Raw genomic sequence first — 12,542 nt, forward strand, 5'->3', positions numbered from 1 at the left:
AAAAGAACAGGAAAATGTCAAATCCACACAAACTTGGAATTTCCTGTCCATTAAAATTTTTTTAATAAACATGAGTAAATGGCCATGTAACCCATATATATGGAGGTCTCACAAAATGCCATACCTCCATATTGTGTCATGAGCCTTCTCAATGTCAAAGAATATTGATACAACATGTTGGCATTTGAAAAAGGCTTCTCTGATCGATGTTTTAAATCAAATTAGGTGGTCCGTGGTGGAGTGCTGTCGAAGGAACCCACACTGGGTGAGCGAGGGGAGGTTGTTTGATTTGAGGAACCAAACAAGATGAGCATTAAGCATCTTCTCTAAGGTCTTACAGAGACAGCTTGTCAAAGCAATTGGACAGTAGTTTGAAGGACTCTTGGGATCTTACACAGGCTTAGAGAATGGTAAGATAATAGACTGGCACCAGGAAAAACATTCTCCTGCCAGATCCAGTTAAAAACAATTAGAAGAATATCAAGAGAAGCAGGAGAGATAGCACAGCATGTCATAATGTACATCATCAGGTCCAACAGATATACTGCCAGACCAATGAAGGGCCATTTTCAGTTCCACCAATGTAAAGGGACAATTATAGTGAAAGATACAGTCAGTTCGAAAGGAAAGAGGTGAACGCTCTGTCCAAGTCTTGATGGCCAAGAAGGTGGAGGAACAAGCAGAAGTGCTAGATACTCAACAAAAGCTTTCACCTAGAGTATCAGCGATTCTCTGGAAATCAGCCACTTCTTGGTCATCAGAGAGTAAGATCGAGAGGGGGACAGAATTGTAGTGCTCACAAACCTTTCAAATCCTGTCCCATATGAACTTGGAACAGGTGATAGAAGATATGCAAGTTGGGAACTTAATCCAAGATTCCTTCTGGCTTTGACGTCTTACCCACCTAGCATGTGCACGGGCCACTTGGAAAGCGATACGGTTCAAAAGTGTGGGATATCTACAGAAAGTATCCCAGCCCCTTTTTTAAGCCTTTCGTGCCAAGTGGCAAGCAGGATTCCACCACGGACGAGAATATCATGGAAAACGTGTCGAGGTTTTAGGAATACACTGAGTAGCTGCTTGTATAATACAGTCAGTTACTGCTGCCAAACAGTCATCTATTGATGACTGATTCACGATAGCAGGATCAAGTTCTGCCAAAGCAGTGAAAGTGGACCAGTCTGCCTGATCCAGCTTCCACCAGTGCATGCAGGTAGGGTGGCATCAACCACAACCAGTCTCTCTCAAAAGTATAGGAAAATGATCACTGCCTTCCATGAAAAATGGGAGAATAATGAAGGGGAGCAAACTGAGAGATCAATAGTGGTAAAGAACTGACTAGGTGCATGAAAATAAGTGGAAGAGCCAGTATTGAAAAGAGAATAACAGCACTTCCCCAGTGGGGCTGATGACCATTAAAGTCCCCCAGGATTGGAAAGGGAGACAGCAACTGTTCAATGAGAGCATCAAGGTCTGATTGATCATATGTCTCTCCAGGGGACAGGTAGAGAGAACAAACATTGATGGTATGACCCAAGGAAACACGGCCTCCAAGAGTGTGTTATGTGACAAAGACAGGGTGGGCACATGCTGATCAACCAATAGTGCCACCCCTCCATGTACTCGTCCATCACACAGCCTGTCATTTCTGTAGAGAGAAAACTGCCGAATGGTGAATGTATCACCAGGTTTTAGAAATGTTTCTTGTAAAGAAAGACACACAGGATAATAGGAAAAAATCAGAGTTTTGATATCCAGATTAGAACGTAAACCTCGACAGTTCCATTGTATCAAGGTGGCCATTTTTAGTGACGGGTAGGCAAAGTGGCTGTTTATGACTACGTCTTTTTTATTTACTGTCCTCAGTCGGAGGAGATCTATCGATCTCCATGGATCCTGCCCTGGGTCCATGGGGCAGGTCTTTGCTGTTGGAAGGGGATTCCAGTAACTGAGGACGTGAACAAATAATTGTTTTGCATCTTGGGGTGGGAGGAAAAGATGTATCAGAAGAAGTGCCTGTATTTAAAATCGAAGGATGTGGATATTGAGGTTTGTTGGAATGTATGAGAGGAACAGAGATGGATGTGGAAGTCGATTCAACCTTTTTAACCTTGGAGTTCAAAAGGCTTTTCATTTGTTTTGACAACGATTCTCTTGGAGACACAGAGATCTGTCTGCACTCCCACTGTCGTTGTGGAATGAAGTGCAGCAGCATATGTCCAAGATGAAGTAGTGGACAGCAATTTCCAAGCCTCAGAATAACTAACGTTATGGGTCATTTTCAACCACTGCACCTCTTTTTCCTCCAACCATTTTGTGCAAGAACAAAGTAGGAAGGCTGAGAACCATCACAGTTGACACAATGTGGGTCTGTGTCACACTCATAGGCATCGTGGTCCTTGCCACCACAGCGAGCACATGTCAGAGAACCACGACATGACGTCTGAGTGGCCAAACCTCTGACACTGGAAACATCGGAGAGGGTTTGGAATGTACGGCTGTACCCTGCAAATTAAATAACCTGCCTTGATGGTGGCAGGTGCACGTGGTGATGTAAATGTCAAAACGATGGTATTTGTCGGCAGTGTAACTCCATTTTTGCAAGTGGAGATGCACCTCACTGCAGAAACTCCTTGAGAGGAGAGACCAGCAGGAATTTCTGACTCGGGAACATTCTTCAAAATCCCTCACAACAATAACTCCTCGTGATGAATTCAAGGTAGCATGAGGGGTAACCTTAATAGGTATATCCCTAATTGCCTTTGAATTCAAGAGGAGTTCACTCCTGTTGGGTTGTGGATGTTTCAATCAATGTGTCTCCAGATTGAAGCTTCTTTACTGACTTTGGAGAGCCAGCAAGACCCTCTAGTCCCTTCTGAATAAAAAATGGAAACATTTGCCCTAAAAGATTTTTCTGAAAGAGAATGTAATAAGAAAATGGGGTACGTGTGTTACAGATGTTGAAGATTGCTGCTCAAAGTGTTCAAGACGTGGTCGTTTACCTATTGACTGTTTCTTCACTATTTTATTTCAATTTTTTGAAGGAGGATCAATAGGAAAAAAGGAAAATTTTGGTACCCACTGACCCTACCCAACAAGGAGCCCTATGAGGGGATACACTACAATGTCACGCAAGGACATTGCAGCAACACCAGGGTTTCGTGAGCACTATACCCAAACACCAGCATCAGGCACAATGTTCACAACACCCATTGAGAACTTCCAACACTGATACTTGGTTGACTCTAGCCCAAGTGGACCAGCCAATTGATCCAAGGGGGGCCATCCAAAGGCTGCCCGTGTCTACAGGAATTCAAGGCCAAAGTTGTGTGTTAGGGTTGGACCCCTCAACCACCAGGATCCTCTCCTCCCCTTTACAGGTCACCACGCACGGCAAACATGTGGGTGAATGTTTAGATCCCAGAGAAGGTAACCAGATAGAACAGAACCTTCCCTGGGAGGTCCCCTCACCACATACAGGAATCCACACCAAGGCGCAGAGGAGAGGAAGCTAGTATAAAGCACCCACCGTCAACCCTTGGGCTACACTTGTTTGACTGAAGAGTGGGATTTGACTTTCACTCTCATGTTGCACTCAGGTACACTAACTGTTAGGTTATGTAAAGAAATGTCAGCTGGAAGAGATTTTAAATCTTTCAGCTCTATAGTTTTAAAAGTTTACGATTCTCTATGAAAGCTAATATTTGATAATTAAATGTAGAAATATTAGCGTGGATATAAAAGTATTTTTAATGCATAATGTTTGGGTATGTACCTTTTACTAGGTAAGAATATCTACAGAAGTCTCCTTTTATTTTGTAGGTAGTCACCTGAGGGAATGTATTTTCTCGCATGTAGTGAAATAAAATAAACTGGTGAATTCAAACAAAACGTACTACAAAAATAACTGTTTTGGGTTCAGACTTTAAACTAATAGCAATCTAGTCCATTTTTTTTAAAACACTTTAAAATTCACCAAACCATTTTTAATTCAAAGTATTCCATACAAACTAAAGTGACCAATCACATACACACATTTGCACTGATGTAGGCATATGCATTCTTGGCTGACAAAAACATTCTGCATTCATGGCATATGGAAAATTGAAAACGTATGCAGTAACACAAGATTCATATCAACTTCTTCTGGACCAGAAAAATATCAATTACAATGTCTCAAATTTTGTTGTGAGATGCTCTTTTAAAAATTCAAGATACAACATCACTGATTTTGTAATTGAGGTTGATGAAATTTGTTTTAAACCAGCTGCAAAACAAGTTCTACCATTAATACAATCCAAACTTTGTCAAAAACATTTAAAATTAATGAAAATCTAATTCCCTCTTCCAAGAAATGTTAAAAAATTTGCCAAAATTGTTCAATACATCTTTTTTTTTAATACAAAGCATATTAAAACAACAACCAAAACTGATCAACCTACATATGTTTATTTGAATAATTTGTTGTGGCCACACAAAATAAAGTGCACAGATTCTTATCTTACCTGCTTTGTCCTAATCCTGGATTCATCAGATAAGTTATTGTATGTATAATGAGCTTGACATATTCCACAGAACAAAACAGCAACAATCCCTAAAATATATTAAATCAGCAATTAAAAAAAAAATCTGAAATACTACTGGGATTTTGCTGAGAGGTTCAGTTATATCAACTTTGTTTTGTTCATATCAAAAGTGTTTACCCATTACAAAAAAAAAACACTTTAAAATTAGATTAACCACTTTTCAATCACAAAAATGTCAAATTTGATATTTTTCTTTAATAACACGTGTTCATTATAACTGGAGTTTAGAGACTTACCTGTTTAATAATGTTAAGTGCTTTTCTCAAACAATTTATAATACATTGCATTTAATGATAACAGTTCATTCCATCTTTTCAGTTTTCCTACTGTAGGTAACTTTTAAGACAGCTGTGATATGCTTACTATGTTATTTCACAGAAGCAATTGTGTACTAAATTGAAACTTTTCAATTCCTTTCTTACAGGTATCCTTTCCTGTGAATAGCACAAGATTTTACACAATTACATATAAAATTTAATTAAGCTATTTCATGACCAATATTTGTCAATGATATCAGAATTATAATTTATTTATGGTTCAAAGTTTTATATTATCTCATTCTAAATTCCTTTGTTTCCAAAAAACCCTAAAGAAAGATTCATAAAGTTAAGTTTTATTCTCACATGATCTACAAGTTTACAAAACCTTAAACTTGTATCTATGTAGCCTGAATACTTCTTTATGTACAAACTTCCATCTACAGAAAGAAACTAAGTTAATTGCTCTGTTTACACATTCTGCTTTCAAGCTCCTTAAGGCAAATTGAAAAAAAAAAGGCGAAATATTTTTCGGAACTTTTGACAGGTGCCAAGTTACTTTCTATATAAATCTGATTGATTGATTGATTGATTTAGTGTTTTATGGCACAAAGCAGCGAGGCTATCTGCGCCAGACATTCGGTAAAAATGTAAAAAATAAAATAAAAAAATAAATGTAGTAATAGACATAAATGGAAATGAAGGTAAAACAAAAAAGTATAAAACCAATGTTGACACCTAGTCTACAATGTTAAGATAGAAGGCAGAGTATAAGAAGTTGTAAGGTATTTACTCTAGCAAAAAGGTAATGATCAAAACCCGCCAGGAAGACTAACAGGTAAGTTCAAGAACCACCGTCAGTCACCTGAAGTTGGTCTTTCCAGTCCTGGTTCCGGGTTATGTGTCATAGCAACCAGTATCAAAATGTAAAATAATAGAAGTTTTAAAAGATACATAGCAAAATTGTAACAATGAGTATCCAAATGTCCAGTAAAAAGATAAAGTCAAGTAAATGGAGTAGAATTTGTAAAAGTAAATGAAGGTAAAAACAAAACAGCAATTAAAACAGAAAATGGTGTAAAAACCAATGGTAACATCCAGTCTTCAAAGTTGTAAAATATTTACTCTAGCAAAATGGTAATGATCATAACCCGCCAGGAAGACTAACAGGTAAGTATAAAAACCACCGTCAGTCACCTGAAGTTGGTCTTTCCAGTCCTGGTTCCGGGTTATGAGTCAGTATGGCCAGTACTAAAAAGTACTAAAAAGTTAAGTAGTAAAAGTGTGAAATGATATGCAGCAAAAGTACAATAACAACACGCCAGGATGACTAACGAGTAGTTCAAACAGGAGCGTTAGTCACCTGAAGTTGGCCTTTCCAGTCCTGGTGTCGAGTTATTTAATGTTCTGGTCATTGTCCAATGTCAAATTGAAGGATAGATATTAAAACTGTAAAAAAGGAACCACAATTAAAAAAGTGTAATGAATAAATATGCAACACTTAAATGAGATTAAAAAAAATTAATGGCCATTAAAAAATTAAAAACATTATCAAGGTGGACAGAGTCACCATCACCAATAACTCTGTCCAATGTTACAGACTGACCCTGGGAAAAAATATGTTTAAAATATTTCCGTCGTTGAGAATTGTAGCGATGGCAAGAAAGTAAAACGTGGCTGATAGTGATTTGAATGTTACACAAACTACACATTGGTGCATCAGTTCCAGATAAAAGAAAATGATGAGTTAAAAAACTGTGACCAATGCATAGCCTAGTGAGAACAACTTCCTCCTTCCAAACTTTATGGAAGCTAGATAGCCAAAGCCCAATTTTGGGTTTGATTTGAAAAAGTTTGTTGTCGCGTTGCTCACTCCAAGTGGACTGCCAGCTGGCACGGAGCCGAGCCTTGAAGACAACACCATAGTCCATGTACGGAATAGGCATAGGAGTGATGGTGCTGAAGCAGACATATTTAGCTGTAATGTCTGCAAGCTCGTTCCCACGAATACCAACATGGCCTGGTATCCAGAAAAACTGCATTGAAGTAGCTGCTAATGAGAAATGGGCCAGTCGGTTTCGAATATCAGAGAGAATAGGATGTGAGCTAACGTGTAGCGATTCCAAGACAAGATTAGAACTAAGCGAATCAGTATAAATAGTGGAGTTGGAGTACTGCTCAGCTGCAATATGATCCAGGGCAAGAGATATGGCATACAGTTCAGCAGTTAACACAGAAGCTGTAAAAGGGATTCTGCACGCAACTACTAACCCATAGCAAACCATAGCAGAGCCCACTGAATTACCTGATTTGGAACCATCTATATAAATGGGAACTGAATGATTGTTTGAAAGATATTCATTGAATAAAAGATGGTACTTCCAATCAGGAGTATCTGCCTTTTTTAGGTGACTGAAAGAAAGGTCACATTTGGGGGCTGTAATAAGCCATGGTGGGATGGGCTGACCTGTGGAATCTGCAATGTTATCCAAGGACAGACCCAATTCATCCAATTGCGCCGGATCACGAAGGCCAAACGGAGCAATGACAGATCGTCTGTTCTGAAAAAGTACTGCCCACCGAGGAAGGAAAACACATTTCCAGGTGGGATGCTTTGGAAAGGTATGAAATTTCGAAGTATATTGTAAAGATAGTTGCAAACAGCAAAGGTGTAGAGAAGGTGCATGAGATTCAATGTATACACTTTGAACTGGAGAGGTACGAAAAGCCAGTGCAGAGTCGAAGTCATTGGTGATGAATAGGGTCCAGCATTTTAAGGCCGAGGGTCTGGCAGAGCCCTAGACCATTGATCCATTTAGAGTTTCGACCTAATAAGAGCACGATATACCTTTAACATTGAACAGCGATCTGCCCCCCAACTGGAAGAAGAGAGAACACAGAGGATGTTCAGTGCTCTTGTGCATTTGACCCGAAGCTGCTTTAAGTGTGGTATAAAGGTCAGTTTACGATCAAAGATAAGCCCCAAGAACTTGGTCTCCGGGACCACTGGCAGCAAAACTTCACTGATATGAAGTTCAGGATCAGGGTGAATACCCCGTCGATGGCAAAAGTGCATGCATACAGTTTTGGAGAGAGAGAAATTAAAGCCGTTCGCCAGAGTCCACTTCTGTGCACAATTGAGGGCAGTTTGTAGTTGCCGCTCAAGATATCTCATGTTTGACGACTGACATGAGACGTGAAAGTCGTCGACATACAGCCCATTCGCAACAGTGAGAGGGAGTTGTTCAGTGATGGCATTTATCTTTATACTGAAGAGTGTAACACTCAATACACAGCCTTGAGAGACTCCAAGTTCCTGTACAAAAGAATGGGAAAGTGTCGAACCCACACGAACTTTGAATCTCCTGTCCATTAAAAATTTTTTAATAAACATGGGTAGATGGCCACGTAACCCATATGTATGGAGGTCTCACAAAACGCCATACCTCCATGTTGTGTCGTAAGCCTTCTCTATGTCAAAGAATATTGATACAAGATGTTGGCGGTTGAGAAAGGCTTCTCTGATAGATGTTTCAAGACGAATTAGGTGGTCTGCGGTGGAGTGCTGTCGACGGAACCCACACTGGGTGGGCGAGAGGAGGTTGTTTGATTCAAAGAACCAAACAAGACGAGCATTAACCATCCTTTCTAATGTCTTACAGAGACAGCTCGTCAAAGCAATTGGACGGTAGTTTGAAGGAATCTTGGGATCTTTCCCTGGCTTAGAGAAAGGTAAAATAATAGCCTGGCACCAGGCATCAGGAAAAACATTCTCCTGCCAGATCCGGTTGAAAACAATCAGAAGGACATCAAGAGAAGCAGGAGATAGATGGTGCAGCATGTCATAATGAATATCATCAGGTCCAACAGACGTACTGGCAGACCAATGAAGGGCCATTTTTAGTTCCACCAGGGTAAAGGGACAATTATAGTCAAAGAAACAGTCAGTTCGAAAGGAAAGAGGTGATCGCTCTGCCCGAGTCTTGATGGCCAGGAAGGTGGAGGAACAAGCAGAAGTGCTAGATACCCGGCAAAAGCTTTCACCTAGAGTGTTAGCGATGTTCCGAACATCAGTCACCTCCTAACCATCAGAGAGTAAGATCGAGAGGGGGACAGAATTGTAGTGCCCATTAACCTTTTGAATCCTGTACCATATGATCTTGGAACTGGTGGTAGAAGATATGCTGGTTGTGAACTTAATCCAAGATTCCTTCTGGCTTTGACGTCTTCCCCACCTAGCATGTACATGGACCCGTTGGAAAGCAACCCGGTTTGAAAGTGTGGGATATCTACGAAAAGTATCCCAGGCCCGCTTTTGAGCCTTCCGTGCTAAGTGGCAAGCAGGATTCCACCACGGACGAGGATATCCTGGAAAATGTGTCGAAGTATTAGGAATACACTGAGCAGCTGCATGTGTAATACAGTCAGTTGCCGCTGCTACACAGTCGTCTATTGATGGCTGATTTACGATGGCAGGATCAAGTTCTGCGAGAGCAGTGAAATGGACCAGTCTGCCTGATCCAGCTTCCACCGGGGCACATGGGTAGGGTGGCATTGACCACGGCCAGTCTCTCTCAAAAGAATCGGAAAATGATCACTGCCTAGTGGATTACTGTCAACCCTCCATGAAAAATGGGAGAATAATGAAGGGGAGCAAACTGAGAGATCAATAGCGGTAAAAGACTGACTAGGTGCATGAAAGTAAGTGGAAGAACCAGTATTGAAAAGAGAAAGATTGTGATCAGAGAGCATCCGCTCTACAGATCGGCCCCTCCTATCAATAATAGCACTTCCCCAGAGAGGATGATGTCCATTAAAATCCCCAAGGATTAGAAATGGAGATGGCAATTGTTCAACGAGAGCATCAAGATCTAATTGATCATATGTCTCTCCAGGGGACAGGTACAGAGAACAAACAGTGATGGTATGACCCAAGGAAACACGGATGGCTACAGCCTCCAAGGGTGTGTTGAGTGACAAAAACAGGGTGGGCATGTGTTGATCAACCAACAGTGCCACCCCTCCATGTACTCGACCTTCACACAACCTGTCATTTCTGTACAGAGAAAACTGTCGAATGGAGAAAGTATCAGCAGTTTTGAGAAATGTTTCTTGTGAAGAAAGACAAACAGGATGGTAGGAAGTAATCAGCGTTTTGATATCATCCAGATTAGAACGTAAACCTCGACAGTTCCACTGTATCAAGGTGGCCATTTTTAAGAACGGGTAGGTGAAGTGGCTGGAGAACCCTTCGGTTTACGACCACGTCTTTTTTCTTTACTGTCTTTAGTTGGAGGAGGTCTATCAACCTCCATGGATCCTGCTCTGGGTCGGGTGGGCAGGTTTTTGTTATTGGAAGGGGAATCCAGTGACTGAGGACGTGAACGAATAATTGTTTTGTCTCTTGTGGTGGGAGAAAAAGATGTATCAGAAGAAATGCCTGTATTTGAAACTGAAGGACGTGGATCTTGAGGTTTGTTGGAAGGTATGGGAGGAACAGAGATGGGTGTGGAAGTCGATTCATCAACCTTTTTAACCACGGAAGTCAAAAGGCTTTTCATTTGTTTTGAAAACGATTCTCTTGGAGGCACAGAGAGATCTGTCTGCACTCCCACTGTAGTTGTGGAATGAAGTGCAGCAGCATATGTCCGAGATGGAGTTGTGGACACGAATTTCCGAGCCTCAGGATAACTAATGTTATGTGTCGTTTTCAAACGCTGCACCTCTTTTTCCTCCAACCATTTTGGGCAAGAATGAAGGTAAGAGGGGTGAGAACCATTGCAGTTTACGCAATATGGGTTCATGTCACTGTCACAGGCATCGTGGTCCTTGCCTCCACAACGAGCACATGTCAGGGAACCACGACAAGATGTCTTTGAGTGACCGAATCTCTGACATTGGAAACATCGAAGAGGGTTTGGTATGTATGGCCGAACCCTGCAAATGAGATAACCTGCCTTGATGGTGGCAGGTGCACGTGGTGAAGTAAATGTTAAAACGAGGGTATTTGTTCGCAGTGTAATTCCATCTTTGCGAGTGGAGATGTGCCTCACTGCAGAAACTCCTTGAGTGGAGAGACCAGCGAGAATCTCTGACTCGGGAACGTTCTTCAAATCCCTTTCAACAATAACTCCTCGTGAAGAATTCAAGGTAGCATGGGGTGTAACCTCAATAGGTATATCCCCAATTGCCTTTGAATTCAAGAGGAGTTCACTGTGTTGGGATGTGGATGTTTCAACCAATATGTCACCAGATCAAAGTTTCTTTACTGACTTTGGAGAGCCAGCAAATCCCTCTTGTCCCTTTTGAATAAAAAAAAAGGGGACATTTGCCCTAAAGGTTTTTCCGAAAGAGAATGTAATATAAGAAAATGAGGTACGTGTGTTACTGATGTTGAAGACTGCTGTTCTGAGTATTCAATACGTGGTCGCTTACCCATTGACTGTTTTTTTGGAGGATCCATAGGAAAAAGAAAAAATTTCGGTACCCACTGACCCCACCCACCATGGAGCCCTATAAAGTCACGCAAGGACAATGCAGCAACGCCAGGGTTTCGTGAGCACTATATCCAAACACCAGCATCAGGCACAATGTCCACAATACCCGTTGAGAACTTCCAACACTGGTACTTGGTTGACTAGCCCAAGTGGACCAGCCGATTGACCCAAGGGGGGCCACCCAAAGGCCGCCCGTCTACAGGAATTCGAGGCCAAAGTGGTGTGTTAGGGTTGGACCCCTCAACCACCAGGATCCTCTCCTCCCCTTCACGAGTCGCCACGCACGACAAACAAGTGGGTGGATGTGTAGATCCCAGAGAAGGTAACCAGATAGAACAGAACCTTCCCTAGGAGGTCCCCTCACCACGTACAGGAATCCACACCGAGGGGCTATATAAATCTACACAATTTCTCAGCTAATCTTATTATATAATGCTACTTGTGAATAATCTCAAATATAAAAAAAATAAAAAAAAAATACACATCATACAAAAGTATTTACTTTAATGAATTACAGAAATGTTTTAAAAATGTATTCATATGCAATAAAATTAAAATAATATACAAATCCAGTATGGCTTTGAAAAAAACAATACACAGGCTTCAAAGATCATCAAAACTAACCAGACAAATCAGCAGCTTCAGATATAAGAAATGTACTGTAGGACATCAGTAGAAACAGGGATGATTCCAACAATGGAAAATCATTGAGACGGCTGAACTTTGTAAGGTAAATAGTGTTAAGGTTAATACCCATGTAATTCATTATGTTTACGAATTAAATTCAAAAAAATACTTTTTTATATTTACTTTAATATTATTGTATATGTATAAAAACACGTGAAATTATTTGCTTTCTCTAATTAAATTGAAGTGAACTGAAGTTTAACTATGGAGAAATAAAATAGTACTTTTCCAGTATCATAAGCTACTATTCAATTTCTTAATGTTCAAGTTTTACATATTAAATAGAGAACTGTCATGGGGTGTTAAATATTCAATTTCACTAAACTGATAACCAAGCTCACAGTGTTTCAAAAGTTATTTTGATAAAGAATTCACTCATTTGAAAATAAAGCTCAATTTAAGATATTTCACCTGAGAGAAATAAAACAAGTGTTAATTACTGAACACTCTTTCACAACTGTACTGTTTTGTTTTCTGATATACAATAATCCAATTCAGGTAAACAGTGATTTTTA

General features: G+C 40.4%; 1 protein-coding gene across 3 annotated transcripts in view; it reads right to left on the reverse strand.

The window, feature by feature from the left end:
- LOC143238031 (sodium/hydrogen exchanger 6-like) overlaps positions 1–12,542 on the reverse strand; it is an 83,110-nt gene that overhangs the window by 28,815 nt on the left and 41,753 nt on the right. For all 3 annotated transcript variants that reach the window (XM_076477924.1, XM_076477923.1, XM_076477925.1), the window contains exons 8-9: positions 11,965–12,070; positions 4,506–4,594 (exon numbers count right to left, since the gene is read on the reverse strand). In XM_076477924.1, coding sequence (XP_076334039.1) covers positions 4,506–4,594; positions 11,965–12,070 — 195 coding nt within the window. The remainder of the gene's footprint in view (positions 1–4,505; positions 4,595–11,964; positions 12,071–12,542) is intronic.

This window comes from Tachypleus tridentatus, chromosome 13 (assembly GCF_004210375.1).
Source record: "Tachypleus tridentatus isolate NWPU-2018 chromosome 13, ASM421037v1, whole genome shotgun sequence".
NCBI classification, from domain to species: domain Eukaryota; kingdom Metazoa; phylum Arthropoda; class Merostomata; order Xiphosura; family Limulidae; genus Tachypleus; species Tachypleus tridentatus.